The following is a 14,102-nucleotide window of genomic DNA, read 5'->3' as shown; positions in this document are numbered from 1 at the left end:
CGTAACTGTTTACACCAAGTCTGTTCATGTTAACACCACTGTGAACACATGACCTTAACTATAAAATAGAATGATAAATATGGCATTCAAAAGGTAAAAGCCTTTGTTTAACCTCCATGTACGGATATGCATTATATCAATCCTTACAGAGACCACTGAATATAGGAGAGTATAAATTCAGTTTTATTTTAAATGAATTTTAGAGAGTGATGATATGGAACTAAGAACCATGCAACTCAGTTTGTTTCTGATGAATTAATAAGGCGGCCCCCACTGTGACCACTTTAGGCTACTTTGCACCATCTTTTAAAGGAATAGAGAAAGAAGAGTGAATCTGTACTGTTATGAATCACTGCACAGCTGCCTTATATACCTTGATACTTTTGTTTCTATGACACATCACACAGAGCCAGGAGCCATGTCCACCCCCTGCTCCTTGGTGAGACCCAAAATAACAAAAATAAAAGAAACAAAGAGAGAAGACGTATAACTAGACCACAGCATGTCGTTGCTTTGTATTAACAGGATAAGGGGTAGAGACTCTTATGCTACCTTTTTTGCTTACATGTTAGAAGCCTTCCTATAATGTTCTCTGGCTACTAATTAAGTAATCAGAGTGAGTATGAAAGAAAGAAGTTATACTTGGTCATCAACATCACAAAGATTCCTTCTATAAGGCACAGTGTGGGTTGACATCATTTTACTTTTACTGTGCTTTCTTATTTGGCCTAATATACTTCATTTTTTCTTCTGCAACCGTGAAGTTTTGCTTTGCACATAGTAAAGAATAAAAGCCAGAGAAGAAAAAAATAAAACAGTAAAATGAGTACTAAAAGTTCAGAGTAATCAGACACTTTATCTTATGTATATTTACCACAATTTTTTTTTTCAGAGTAACCTAGAAGACAGAGGATTAACATGGCGAGGCAGTACATATGCAGTGTATTACAATCGCATAATGGGACCCAGGTGAGGGAGAATTCCAAAATCCTTACAAAAGCACCAAATGAATTAAAGCATCAAAAAACAAACAAACAAAGCCAGACATTGGAAGGAAGGAATTCTGCATACCATGGTAAAGCTGCTTCTTTTTACCAAAAAAAAAAAAAAAAAAAAGTAAAAAGAATGTCAAAATCGTTTTCATATTCTTTGAACCACAGTGTCAAATTCTTCTTTGAATTTATCCATTTCCAATGGTATACAAGAAACCCTCCCTTGGAAATCGAAATGCACTAGAAAAAAGATGTTCTAAATGCACGAAAGCCATGTAGTGGACAAACAGAACCACCCAAAGTGGCATAATAATCGGATAAGCACACCGTCTCAGACAATGGCTAGCTGCAGAGATGGCGCACACTCTTCTTACCTAAAGGAATGTGAAAAGGCTTGAAATCTGGAAGAAGTCAGAGTAAGCATTAAAAAAAAAATTTAAACAATCTAAATATCTTAATTTTTTTTTAAGTTAGGCTTTCACAACTGGACTCTAAAGTATTACCTAATTGTCTCGGCATTAAAAATAGGACATGTATTAAAAATATGACAGAAATGTATGTTGAACTGCAGGAAGTGTTCAAGAAAGTCATGTTTACTATGTTATGCTTGAAATGAAGACTGTCCAAATATAAAGAGCAAGTGAGTTGGGTTATTTGGTACAAAGCATAATAAACTGATCAAACATATTCAACCCACCCACCCCTCCCACAAAAAAAATCTGGCTGTAAAAAAAATAATCAAAGTACATACTCCATGAATAAAAAACACAAAGATATGTAATTGAAAGGCTTTGTTTTTAAAACACAAAGTTTGCATGCCAACAAAAGTACAATCGATTTAAAAATATAAACCACATTTGTCATTCCCAGCACTATTCTAATCACCTGGGGGCGCAGACACAAGCACTATGAAGTGATTCTATCGAAATGGTCAGAAAATGCCTGCAGACTAATCTAAAACAAAAAGCCACGTAACATGCAATATAAATGGGGGACCTGGTATGGGGGCAGGCTTAAGGGGTGGTCGGGACAATGGGGACAACGGAGGGTGATGGGGGTGTTGGCATTGGTGATGGAATATCGAATGCCTGTAACAAATCGAGAACAACTTTGTAAACCACAGTGTTTAAATAAAGTGGGGAGTGGGGAGGGTTAATAAATAAAAACATAAAAAGCCACAGCTCAAAGACCAAGAGCTAGCCTGTCCACAAGTGCAGTTTGGGCTTGCAAAGCAGCAGACCAGGAGGCAGGAAGAAGCATGCTGTCAGGCCAGCGCTGCGCTGTCCACCCGGGAACTGAAGGTTCCACTTCAACGTGTGCTCCGGGGACCCTGGGAGCCGTCCCCAGGAAGACACCAGGCTCACCAACAATCAAACTGGCAGCCACAAGCGACACGCTTACCTTGTAGATTCAAGCTGGACTGAAAAGATAAAAAAGCTCTGGGCCGAACTTTTGCGACACTCTCAAACCGACCCTAGAGCGGCCAGCTTGGAGAGACTGCCGCCAAGTCGGATGGCTGTGCCTGATCAGCTAGGATAGCTCCAGCCCTGAGCGGAGGGCTGGGCCTGGGACACAACGCCACCCCGTGACCTCTTCCCACCGGCCTCAGCTACTTAAGGAGCAAGGGAAAAATGAGAACATACTTTACATCCTCCAGCTTTTTGGTGATGACTGAGCCAACAGATGAAAAAGCGGCTGACGCCTTCTGTCCAGCTTGAGATAAGGTTTCAGATGTCCTCTTGTATCTGAGAACGGAGCACACAGAAGTAAGTTAACTTTTCTGACACTGGCAATTTTTTTAATTTATTTATTTATTCATTTTTGGTCAGAGAGAACACTGGCTATCTAAGCACAGCCATCAACGCCTCTTGGAAATCCTCAAACTCCATCCTCTGTGGAACAGGGGACAGACATTTCTCAGTAACTTAAAAGAACTGAATTTCCAGATATCCCAGAAATTCCACTTTCTGGCATCTAGCCCAAGTGTTTAAAAAAAAACAAAACAATGCTTTTTTGAAAAGATATTTGCATTTCTAAGTTCACTACAGCCCAAGATCTGGAAACATTCCAAGTGCCCGAGAACTGCTAGCTGGATAAAGAAACTGTGGTATGTACACACCGCGGAATACTATTCAGCTCTAAGAGAAGCTGAAATCATGGGATTTGCTGCAAGACGATGGAATCAGAGGGGTATCACATGGAGTGACATTAGTCAAAGGGAGCGAGAGAAATACAGAATGATCTCTCATGTGTGGAATATAAAGAGACAAAAATAACAATTGGCTAACAGTGACAGACCCTGACAACCAGCCTCCAGAACGGACTGTGCAAAGGGATGGGGGTCCAGATGGAGGAACTTGAGACAATGGTGAAAGGGCGTCCACACTGACTTGCCTGAAACGGTTTTGAAAATAAATCATGGAGCCTAAATTAAAACTGAAAAGCTGGAAGGAGCTGAAAAGGGAAAGAGAGCCGGAGGCTGAAAGAAAATGATCTCTCTTATCTTCCCTTTCCCACTCAAGGCCCAAACAAACAAAAACAAAAATAAATGCCTCAGAGACCTTGCACAATTGTATCTGCTCAAGAGGACCAGAAACAAAATAGGGCTTGTGTGTGCTTCAGTGTCCGAATGAATTTCATGAACATAACTGTGGGTCTTGCTCATTTGTCAAGCTACAAAATAAGGACTTACAGTCTTTGGAGTCTATGAAAGGCGCAATACTCGCAGGAGGCACTGGGTCCAAGGCAAACACATCCCCCTTCCGAGTGAGGGAAACAGGGTACCGCCAGCAGGGAAGTTCAGATCCCGTGTTAGAGAAAAGAATGGCCAGGCAGTTTTACTTACCTCATGTAGACCTAAAGCTAGGAGGCTAGAGCGACAGTACAGCGGGTAGGGAGTTTGCCATGCACACAGCCGACCCAGGTTCGATCCCCCGCATCCCATATGGTCCCCCCGAGCACTGCTAGGAGTAATTCCTGAGTGTAGAACCAGGAGTAATACCTGAGCACTGTCGGGTGTGACCCCCCCCCCAACAACAAAAAAAAGACGAAAAAAGCTAGGAAAAAACCCAAGACAAACCCCAAGTTTTGGAGTGACAGAATGACAGAATGCCCCGCGTGACCTCCACGGCCTGACGTCTCTGAGAGTGTGGAGCAGAGAAGAGGGCAGCCTGTCATGGCAGCCCCACAGTCTGTCCCCTGGAGCTCACGCCCTTCCCTGCGCCCTGAGGAAGCCCTAAGGAACGGGCACGCCAGGAGCCCTGGGTTCAACCCCCGCCTGCACAGTGTGCAAGCACCAAAGCCAAACCAAACATGGAAGATGGAGATGATCAAAGGCACAGGAAGATGAGGGGATCTCTGCCATCAGCACACGGCTCTGGGGACCAGGCATGTGGCTTCAGTGCTAAGAGCACACACCTTGCTTGGGTGGACCCTGGAACCACGGGCCGCACACACAGCCCTGCCTGGCCGAGCCACGGATGGCTGAGATCAGGCTAGCTCTTTTATAAAGTGCCTCTCCCTCCCCTCCCCTCCCCCCTCTTCTTTTCTCCTCTCCTCTCTCCCCTCTCCCGTCTGCTCTCTCCTCCCTCCCACCTTCTCTCTCTTCTCTCTCATGGATGATGCATTTCAAACAAATTTGAAATGCAACCCCCATGCCCCTGAAAAACAATGAAAAGAAAAACAAAAGACTTATTTGACTGCTGTCCTAGCCAACTCCTGACTGGGAAATTCTGGAAACCGAGTAACACACATGTGGGCCGTCTAGGTCAACGGGCACTTGGAGAGAGAGCGTTTGATTTTTCCCTCCACTCGCAACGGAGGCTTATTTCTTTCTGATGCCCTAGAACAGGAAGGCCAACATTCGGAAGGTCTCCGGCACACCTGAGAGGCCAGCAAAGGGGGTGCTACTAGCCCAAAGAGACACAGCAGAAAGTCCCCTCCCCAGAAGCCTTTCACAGTTCCCAGAAGAAAGAGTCAAGACACGTACGCTGACGTGGCCGTAACGTCCTGCCACCCTCTGGCAAGGTTCTGTCTGAGTTCCTGTAGGGAATTAATGCCCAGTTTCCGCTTGAGCTCCGCCAGGTGCTTCTCTTTCGCTGCTAACACTTGCGACAGAGTCTGGATTTCTTCCTCCACCTACGAGGAAGGGAGATGGGGAAGGACTCAGCAAGGCACGCAGCATATTAAGATTCCACGGTGTCTAAAGTTCCAGCGGCATTGAGAAACCGTTATTTTGATTTTTTTTTAAATCTTTCTTTTGAAACAACACAGAGCAGGAAAGATAGCACAGAGGTTAACCCCAGCAGCTCGGACGGTCCCCCAATTACTGCCAGGAGTGAGCCCTGAGGGCAGAACCAGGATAAGCTCGGAGCACCACCACTTCCCTAAGAGAAATAAAAAACAACATATACGCCATGAAATAAGCCAGCTCTGTAACGACCTCTCCTATCCCGCTTCTCCTTCTCTTCCTTATATTTCCATCGTGAGTTGGCCTCGGCCTCCCCACCCTTCTCCCCAGACGTCCTCACTCAGATCTCTGATGGAAACTGAGGCACAGGCCTCTAGGTAGATCCTCTACCCATAACTCTACCATCCAATCCTCTGGCCTCAGGGCCCACAACTTTCAGGAGGAGATCTGTATTTGTAGCTACCAAGAACTCATATTCGGGTAATGAGCAAATGAATTTCTACCCCCCCCCCCCGCTTAAAAAAAAAAAAAAAAAAAAAAAAACCACGCACAACACAGACAAATCAAACTCCACCCTTCTTGCATATTTTCTCAGTTTCAAAAGCCAAAACTACGTCAGTCTGTCTCCCCCAGACAGCCCAGCAGAAGTTGCATGTGGACCCCCTCGGTAGTGACTGACCAGCTGGCTGGTCAGAGGGAGGCTGACCCACCTATTCCCACCTACCATCAGCCGAGGTGCCAACATCTAGTGATGTCTTTTTTTTTTCTTTTTTTGAGGGGGGGGGGCGCAGCGGGGGTCGTCACACCCAGCAATGCACAGGGGTTACTCCTGGCTCTGCACTCAGGAATTCCTCCTGGCAGTGCTCGGGAACCATACGGAATGCTGGGAATCAAACCCAGATCGGCCGTGTGCAAGGCAAATGCGCTACCCGCTGTGCCATTGCTCCAGGCCCTAGTGATGTCTCTGCAGTGAAAAGAGATGCTCGACTAACTGGCTGCTCTCTCAGAGACCCACTCTGAGGACAGGACAGAACTTTAGAAGCTGAGGCTGGAAGGACAGATAAAGAGGCCCAAATGTACGGGAAAGGCAGTATGAGATAATGAGACGATCTTAACGATAAAAACTTCAAAGCTACAAGCACAAACATGGAGAAAAAGAAAAGCAAAAATAGGGTGGAGATGCAAAGCCAGGGAAACACGAGGAAAAGGGAAGACTCAGAAACACAGTGTGGAAGGAACTTTTTTTTTTGGCTTCTTGGGTCACACCCGGCATTGCACAGGAGTTATTCCTGGCTCATGCACTCAAACTACTCCTGGCAGTGCTCAGGGGACCATATGGGATGCTCAGAATCGAACCCAGGTCGGCTGAGTGCAAGGCAAACGCCCTACCCACTGTGCTATCGCTCCAGCTCCTGAACTTCTTTTTTTTTAAGTTTTTGGGTCACACCCAGCAGTTCTCAGGGGTTACTACTAGTTTGCACTCAGAAACCACTCCTGCTGGGGCTTGGGGTACCGGGGGCTTGAACTCCGGCCAGCCGCATGCAAGGCAAAATGCCTTGTTCACTGAGCTATCTCTCCAGCCCCAGGAAGTAAATTTTTGATGCAGAAAATTGAAAACTACATCCCTAAAGCATGCTCGTTAGTAATACAAACATTTAAAACCCTTTCCTAAAAAAAAATACAGATTTCAGAAACAAATTCCTATACTTCTAATCCATACTTTATATGTGCGGTTTTCAACAATAGTGCAAAGATAATTCAGAGGGAAAGAATACTATTTCTCCCTACAAATGGTTTTGGGACAATTGATGACCATACACAAAAGGATGAAACTGGACTCCTAAGTTAATTATTTACAAAAATTTATAATAATACAGGGGTTAAGGCACTTGTTTTGCTGGTGGCTGACCCAGGTTAATCCCGGGCACTGCATATGGTCCAAGTGTTCCCTGAGCACAGAGCCAGGAGTATGCCTTAAGTACCATTCACTGTGGCCCAAAATTAGAACAAAACAAAGAAATTTAAAATGGTTAAGGATGTAGCCTAGCAACGGAGTACTTGTGTAGTTTGGGTGAAGCCCTGGGTTTGATCCATGGCATGCCAAAAAAAAAAAAAATAGACTAAGATCCAAATTTAAGAGCTAAAAATATGAAACTCAAAAGAAAACACAGGGGTGAGCCTCCATGATCTTGGTTTCTTAGATTGAGACCCAAAGCACAGGAATCAAAGAGAAGAAAACATCCACGGGCATCATCATATTCAAAACGGCTTTGATTCAAAACACCATAATAAATGGAACAAACTGACATAACGAGGAAATATTTGCAAGCTACATATCTCACAAGAGTATAGTATCCAAAAGAAAAAAAAAACACTTCTAATTTTTTTAAGACAAAGAATCCAATCAAAAATGAAGAATTTAAATAGACATATCAGCAAAGGAGATAGATACTACGAAATGATGGCCAATACCACCTGCTAGAGAAAAGCAAACAATGGGTCCGAGAGATAATACAGCAGATAACACTTGCCTTGCACGCAGCTGACCTGGGCTGGATCCCAGGAACCCGGTATGGTCCCAGAGACCACCAGGACTAAACCCTGAGCTGGTGGGAACAGATCTGGGAATAAGCCCTGGGTACTGCTGGGTGTGGCAAAAAAAAAAAAAAAAGACATGATCTCATTCCCAATAGCATAGCTAGAATTTAGCATACAGACAGAAGCAAACATAGGCCAGGCGGAAGAGAAATTGGAAACCTTATATACTGCTGGCAATAATGAAAACTTGGTAGCAAGACAGTTTGGCAGTTTTAAAAAAAAACTAAACACAGGATTACCATATGATCCAGAAATTCCACACCTACATATTGAACAAAAGAATTGAAAACATATGTCTGCACACAAAACTACATGTGTAATCACGGAAGCATTATTTATAATAATCCCTAAGTTGAAACAATTTGTTTATCACCCTATGCATGGATAAACGAAATGTGGGGTATATTTGCACAATGGAATATTCAGTTATAAAGAAGAACCTGGAGAGCCCGGCAAGCTACTGAAGAGTATCTCGCCCACACAGCAGAGCCTGGCAAGGTACATGTGGCGTATTCTGTATGCCAAAAACAGTTAACAAGTCTCAAAATGGAGACGTTACTGGTGCCTGCTCAAGCAAATCGATGAGCAATGGAATGACAGTGATACAGTGACAGTGATAAAGAATAAAAACCAGATATTAACTATAACATAGGGTGAAACTTAAAGTATAACAGACGTGGTCAGTTATGAAACATTGCTTCCAATTATCTGAAATACTCAGAATACATGAATCTATCACGAAATCACAAAATCCCGTTAATCACCGATTTCTCGGGCGGGCTCAGTAACATCTCATTTTGTCCTTTCCCTGAGATCGTAGAAGTCTATCTCGACTCAGCCCTCCTAACCATGTTGCATTGGGAGCTCTTCAGGGTCAGGGGAATGAGATCCAGCTTGTTACTGGATTTAGCATATGAATACACCATGGGAAGCTTGCAAGGCTGTCCCATGTGGGCAGGAAACTCTCAGAAGATTGCTAGTTTCTCCCAGAGGGAGAAGTAGGCTAAAGATATCGCTTCTGAGAGCTTGCTTCTAAGTCTCTCTCTGGATGTTGGCCGTTGATGGGATTACACACACCTGGGTTCCTCTGCCGGTACCTTCATGCACAAGGCCTGTCTGAACGTGTGGAGAGGGGCCTCCAACATGGCTGTGGCTAGGTTCCGGTGGTCTTCAGCTACCGGGAGCTCTGCTCAGGGTGGGGAGGGAAGCTGGAGCCCATCCCCTCTGAGAGGCCCTGGGGAAGACAGCCAGGCATGCGGGCAAGAGACTCTCTGCATTACTCTTTTCTGAGAGCTTGCTTTTAAGCTTGCTTTTATACATGAATCTATACAGACAACAATTACTGGTTGCGGGGTTTGGGGGAAGAGAGAAGATAGGAAACTAATGGGAACTGGGTTGCTTTTAGAAGGGCAAAAAGTTTGGGTATTAAATAGTGATGGTTGCACAACCTTAAGAATAAGTATTAACCATTAAGTTGTATGCTATAAAATGGTAACTCTGATGTATGTAAAATCATTTGTCATCTAAAAGCTATAGTACAGTGGGTAGGGCACTTGCCTTGCATGCAGCAAACCCAGGCTCAACCTTGGCATCCCATATGGTTTCCCCATCTGGAATATTCCTGAGCACAGAACCAGGATTAAGCCCTGAGTACCACAAGGTGTGGCCCCAAAGCAAAAACCAAAAAAATTAGATTATATAAAATTTATTTATTGGCATGAAAAAAAAAGCTCATCCAATGCCTTTTTAGAATGATGTTAGAGCGATGTGTACTTTTTTTTTAAAATCTGAAAACAGGGGTGAGGGAGAGCGGAAGTAGTAGAGCACATACCTAGCATGTGCAAGAATGCAGTTTGACCCAAGGGACCATGTGGTCCCTCCATGAGCATCAGCTGGTGTATCTTTGATGGCTCCTGAGCATCCACTGCCAGGTTGAACATCACTGGGAGTAACCCCAGCCCCCCAGGATATAAAAATAAAAATATTTTAATAAAATGTATTTAATTAAACATATTTACATTTATTTATAAATATTTTATTACACTTATATTTATAAATATAGTAAAATATTTTTAATCTGTAATCTAGAACTTTCACACTGACTAATCAAAAATCTCATGACAAATAACAGTCTAAGACAAGAAGGATTCAGTATAGCAAATTCTAACTAATTTAATAATTGAGGAAAGAATGGGAAACTTCATAACTCATTCCTAGACATTAGCATTACCCTGATACAAAAGCCAATGAGACCACATACACACAAAAAAGAAAAAAGCAGATCAGTCTCTCTCAAGAACAGATAAATAAGATACCCTAGGCAAAACAAATGTCACCATAATCACAGGTTTACATGCCATGAAACTTATCCTAGAAATGAAGCATGATTCAACATATGAAAATCAATGTACTACATCATTTAAGAAAAGCTGATCATCAGATACAGAAAACAGTCAAACCCAACATCCATTCATTATTTTTTAAAAAATCATCACTGAACTAAAAATAGAAGAAAATTTCCCCAGTATGCATAAGTATTTATGAAAATGGAAAACAAAGATAAAGGGAAAATACCCCATATTCATGGGTTAAAAGGCAGGGCTGGAGTGATAGCACAGTGGGTAGGGCGTTGGCCTTGCACGCAGCCGACCCGAGTTCGATTCCCAGCATCCCATATGGTCCCCCGACCACCACCAGGAGTAATTCCTGAGTGCAGAGCCAGGAGTAACCCCTGAGCATTGCCCAGTGTGACCTAAAAAGCAAAAATAAATAAATAAAAAATAAAAGCATTCCCATGGGTTAGAAGGCAATATTACTTAGATAGCAATTCTCTACTAAATTGATCGATAGGTTCAAAATCCCAATGACAACTTTTCAAGGCTAGAAAAGTAAATCCCCAAAATCATGGAATTACAAGGGATACGAAGTAACAATTTTGAAAAAGAGGATAAAGGTGACTAATACAGACTTTCTGAATTTAACACTGTAGTAATACAAACAGCATATTTTCAGAAGGAGATGTATAGGTGAATTGTACAGAACTGAGAGTCATGAGATAAACTGAGATTTATAGTCTATTGATTTTTTGCAAGGATGCCAAGAGGCATACCTGGTAAGGAAAAACTAAATATCTACATGCAAAAGAATGAATTTAATTAGAATGCTATCACAAAAGTTAACTCAAAATGTTCCAAAATTTTAAATATGAGATAAAAAAAATCTTAGGAAAAAAAAACACACACACAGGTAAATCCTCAATAATGTGTCTTAATAATGGATATGAGAAAAACACAAACAACTCTAATAGTAAATTAGAGTCATCAAAATTTAACTTGTTTTAAGGTATTATGAAAACTGAACACAATGTATGGAATGAGAAAAATGTTGCTAATCATGTACACTGTATTCAGTTTTGATAATACCTTAAAACAAGTTAAATTTTGATGAAATCCAATTTACTATTAAGAGTTGTTTGTGCTTTTCTCATATGAAATTACACTTCAAAGAAAGTATTTCCGTTGCCAATAAGCACACAATCAGTATCATTAGTTGTGAATGAAATAAAAATCAAGACAATGAAACATAACTTTATCATCACTAGGATGGCTATATTTAAGAAAAAGATCATGGATCAAGGATGTAGAGAAATTATTGAAGATGTAAATTGATGTACATGTGAAACAGTTTAGCTATTCCTGCAAACAGCTGTATGGATTTATAACATGACTCAAAAATTCCACTGCTATGCATGCGACTAAAGGAATTGAAAATTGGTATTTGAAGAAGTATTTTCATACAAATTTTCTTTAGCTCAGTATCAACAATAGTCAAATGAATGAATGGAAAAACAAAACATGGTAGATACATATACTGGACTATTACCACACACACACACACACACACACACACACACACATATATGCAGTGCAGTACCAATACATGCTACAAGAATGATGAGCCTCAAAACATTACACTAAATGAAAGAAGTTGGATCCAAAAGGTCATTTACATGAAATACCCAGAACAGGTAAATCCACAGACAGAAAGATTTGAAGGGGTGAGAGGAGCGGGGAGAACCAGCTAAGGAACACAGGCAGGAGGGAAATGTTTTAGTAGACAGAGGTGATAACCGCACAGCCGTGATTATGCTAAATGTACTCTGCACATGGAAAAACGGGGAGGGAAAGAAAGCTGACGCAGGAGCCAAGTTAAGCGCATCCAAGGAAACCCCCCAGGAGAGCGTCGTGAGTGGAGCCCTGACCCTCCCTACTTCTCAGATCCATCAACCCCACACAAAGCTGACTGACATCAAAGCCAGTGGCATCATCCTCTTCCATGGCCTCTCTCCAATTCAACACCTCTAGTACAAGCCAACACAAGTTGGTTTCTTTCCCCTGAATCGTCTCTAAGATACGTCAGTGTACTTCAGAAACACAGATGACAAAATAGTGCAAAAAAAAAAAAAGTGAGGTTTCCCCACCACCTCGAACCCTACCTTCGCAAGTTCTCTCCTCAGCCTCTCTTGCTCCTCCTCTGTCAGGGCCTCTGTCGTGTTGATGGTTGCAACAGCATCTTCTCCTTCCTCAGGTACCGAGTCTGTTCTCAGCAGACCTTGTTGGGGGAAAAAAGTAAAAGTGATCAAAAGGTCTCTGGGTGTGAAACTGCAATTCCTCTGTTGTTGCTTTTTGTTGGGGAGCCACACTGGATTATGCTGAGGGTTTACTCCTGAGCTCAGCAATAACTCAGTGACGCTCAGGGACCATACAGTGCCGGGTCAGGCTGCCTCGTGCAAGGCAAGCGCCTTACCCAATGTCCTCTCCCTCCGGCCCCAAGTGCCATTCCTTCCTGCCCCCCCACCCCCCGGACTTCATCAGATGTGCCCATTACTTGTCTGCACCTTCCAGACGACCCAGTTCCAGGTCATTCCCCCAAATGACCAAAAGATGAATTTAGAAAACACAATGTTCCCTTGGACTGGAGCGATAGCACAGTGGTAGGGCGTTTGCCTTGCATGGCCAACCCGGGTTCGATTCCTCCATCCCTCTTGGAGAGCCCGGCAAGCTACCAAGAGTATCCCGCCTGCACAGCAGAGCCTGCCAAGCTCCCCGTGGTATATTCGATATGCCAAAAACAGTAACAATTCTCACAATGGAGACGTTACTGGTGCCCGCTCCAGCAAATCGATGAACGGGACAACAGTGCTACTACGGTGCTAATGTTCCCTTGACCTGTTAATCTCTCAGTAGCCATACAGTTACTGCGAAGCAAAGAAGTTAAAAGGCCAAGAACGGGACCTTGGCCAAGGCTCCCGGTACTGATTAATGCCAAGTCATCTCTCCTTGGTTAGTGCAGATTATTTGTATTTGAAGTTGACTGCTCAACCAAATGCCTAGAGAATGTTATTCTATTTCTTTTCATTTTTCCTTCTTGGCCACACTTGGCCCTGCTCAGAGATCATTCCTGGAGGTGCTCCAAGGGCCACTGTCAGGGTTAGGGATCAGACTCGAGTCTACTGCACACAAGGACAGGGCCTTAGCCACTTCCCGTCTCTCTGGCCTCCTTTATTTCCACTAGTGGAGACAGAAAACACCTTCTCGTGGCTTCTAAAAACATCTCTTCTGATGCACATACTTTCAAACGTCCTCACAGGAGAGCCAGGAAGATCACTGAATAGCAAGCACAGACTTTGCATGTATGAGTTTGATTCCAAGTACCTCACGCTTCCCTGGACTCCACCAGGAATGACCCCTGAGCACCACCGGGTATGTCCCCCGACCAAAACAAAACCAAAAAAGTTGTTTTGTGCGCATTCAAGGAAATAATTAACATTCAAAGATTTTTTTTCCACACGGGGACCAATCTCACCATATTTACAAGGAGGAATGCAGTCCAATCAGGAAGAATTTAGTATTTCTAGAGAGTGACCAGGGATGCAGTGACCCCTCAGCCACTCTGCCCTTTCTCTGGTCATGTAAGCATGCACAAGGACAAAGCAAGATAACGGGCCATGGAGACAAACAAACGGTTGGAATGCAGGGAGAAGCCCCAGGTAAAGTCCCCAACACTGCATGGTCCCCTGAGCACCCCCCAAACATTCAGCTGGGAGCAACCCCTGAGTACAACCAAATATGAGCCCCCAAAACTGAAAAAATAAGACAAGACTAGTGAGACCTCTAGGCATTGGGTATAAACTTGAGACAGACCAAAAATCACCATGCAACTAATAGTTTAATGCAGTATCTTTTAAAAATTTTTTATTAGTGAATCACCGTTGAGGTACATTTACAAACTTATGAACTTTCATGTTTGCATTTCAGTCATAC

The 14,102-nt window shown here is 43.1% G+C and overlaps 1 protein-coding gene across 8 annotated transcripts in view; it reads right to left on the bottom strand.

Annotated features, from left to right (window-relative positions):
* The window catches only part of TPD52 (tumor protein D52), a 98,280-nt gene that overhangs the window by 14,124 nt on the left and 70,054 nt on the right, over positions 1-14,102 (bottom strand). For 5 of the 8 annotated variants that reach the window (XM_055125804.1, XM_055125801.1, XM_055125806.1 and 2 more), the window contains exons 2-4: positions 12,275-12,390; positions 4,981-5,129; positions 2,636-2,737 (exon numbers count right to left, since the gene is read on the bottom strand). In XM_055125804.1, the coding sequence (XP_054981779.1) occupies positions 2,636-2,737; positions 4,981-5,129; positions 12,275-12,390 (367 nt within the window). Of the gene's footprint in view, positions 1-1,366; positions 1,394-2,635; positions 2,738-4,980; positions 5,130-12,274; positions 12,391-14,102 lie in introns of all 8 variants that reach the window. The other 3 variants (XM_055125802.1, XM_055125805.1, XM_055125800.1) reach the window with 1 other exon arrangement.

This window comes from Sorex araneus, chromosome 2, assembly GCF_027595985.1.
Source record: "Sorex araneus isolate mSorAra2 chromosome 2, mSorAra2.pri, whole genome shotgun sequence".
Lineage (NCBI taxonomy): Eukaryota > Metazoa > Chordata > Mammalia > Eulipotyphla > Soricidae > Sorex > Sorex araneus.
This window is presented reverse-complemented; position numbering and strand designations above follow the sequence as displayed.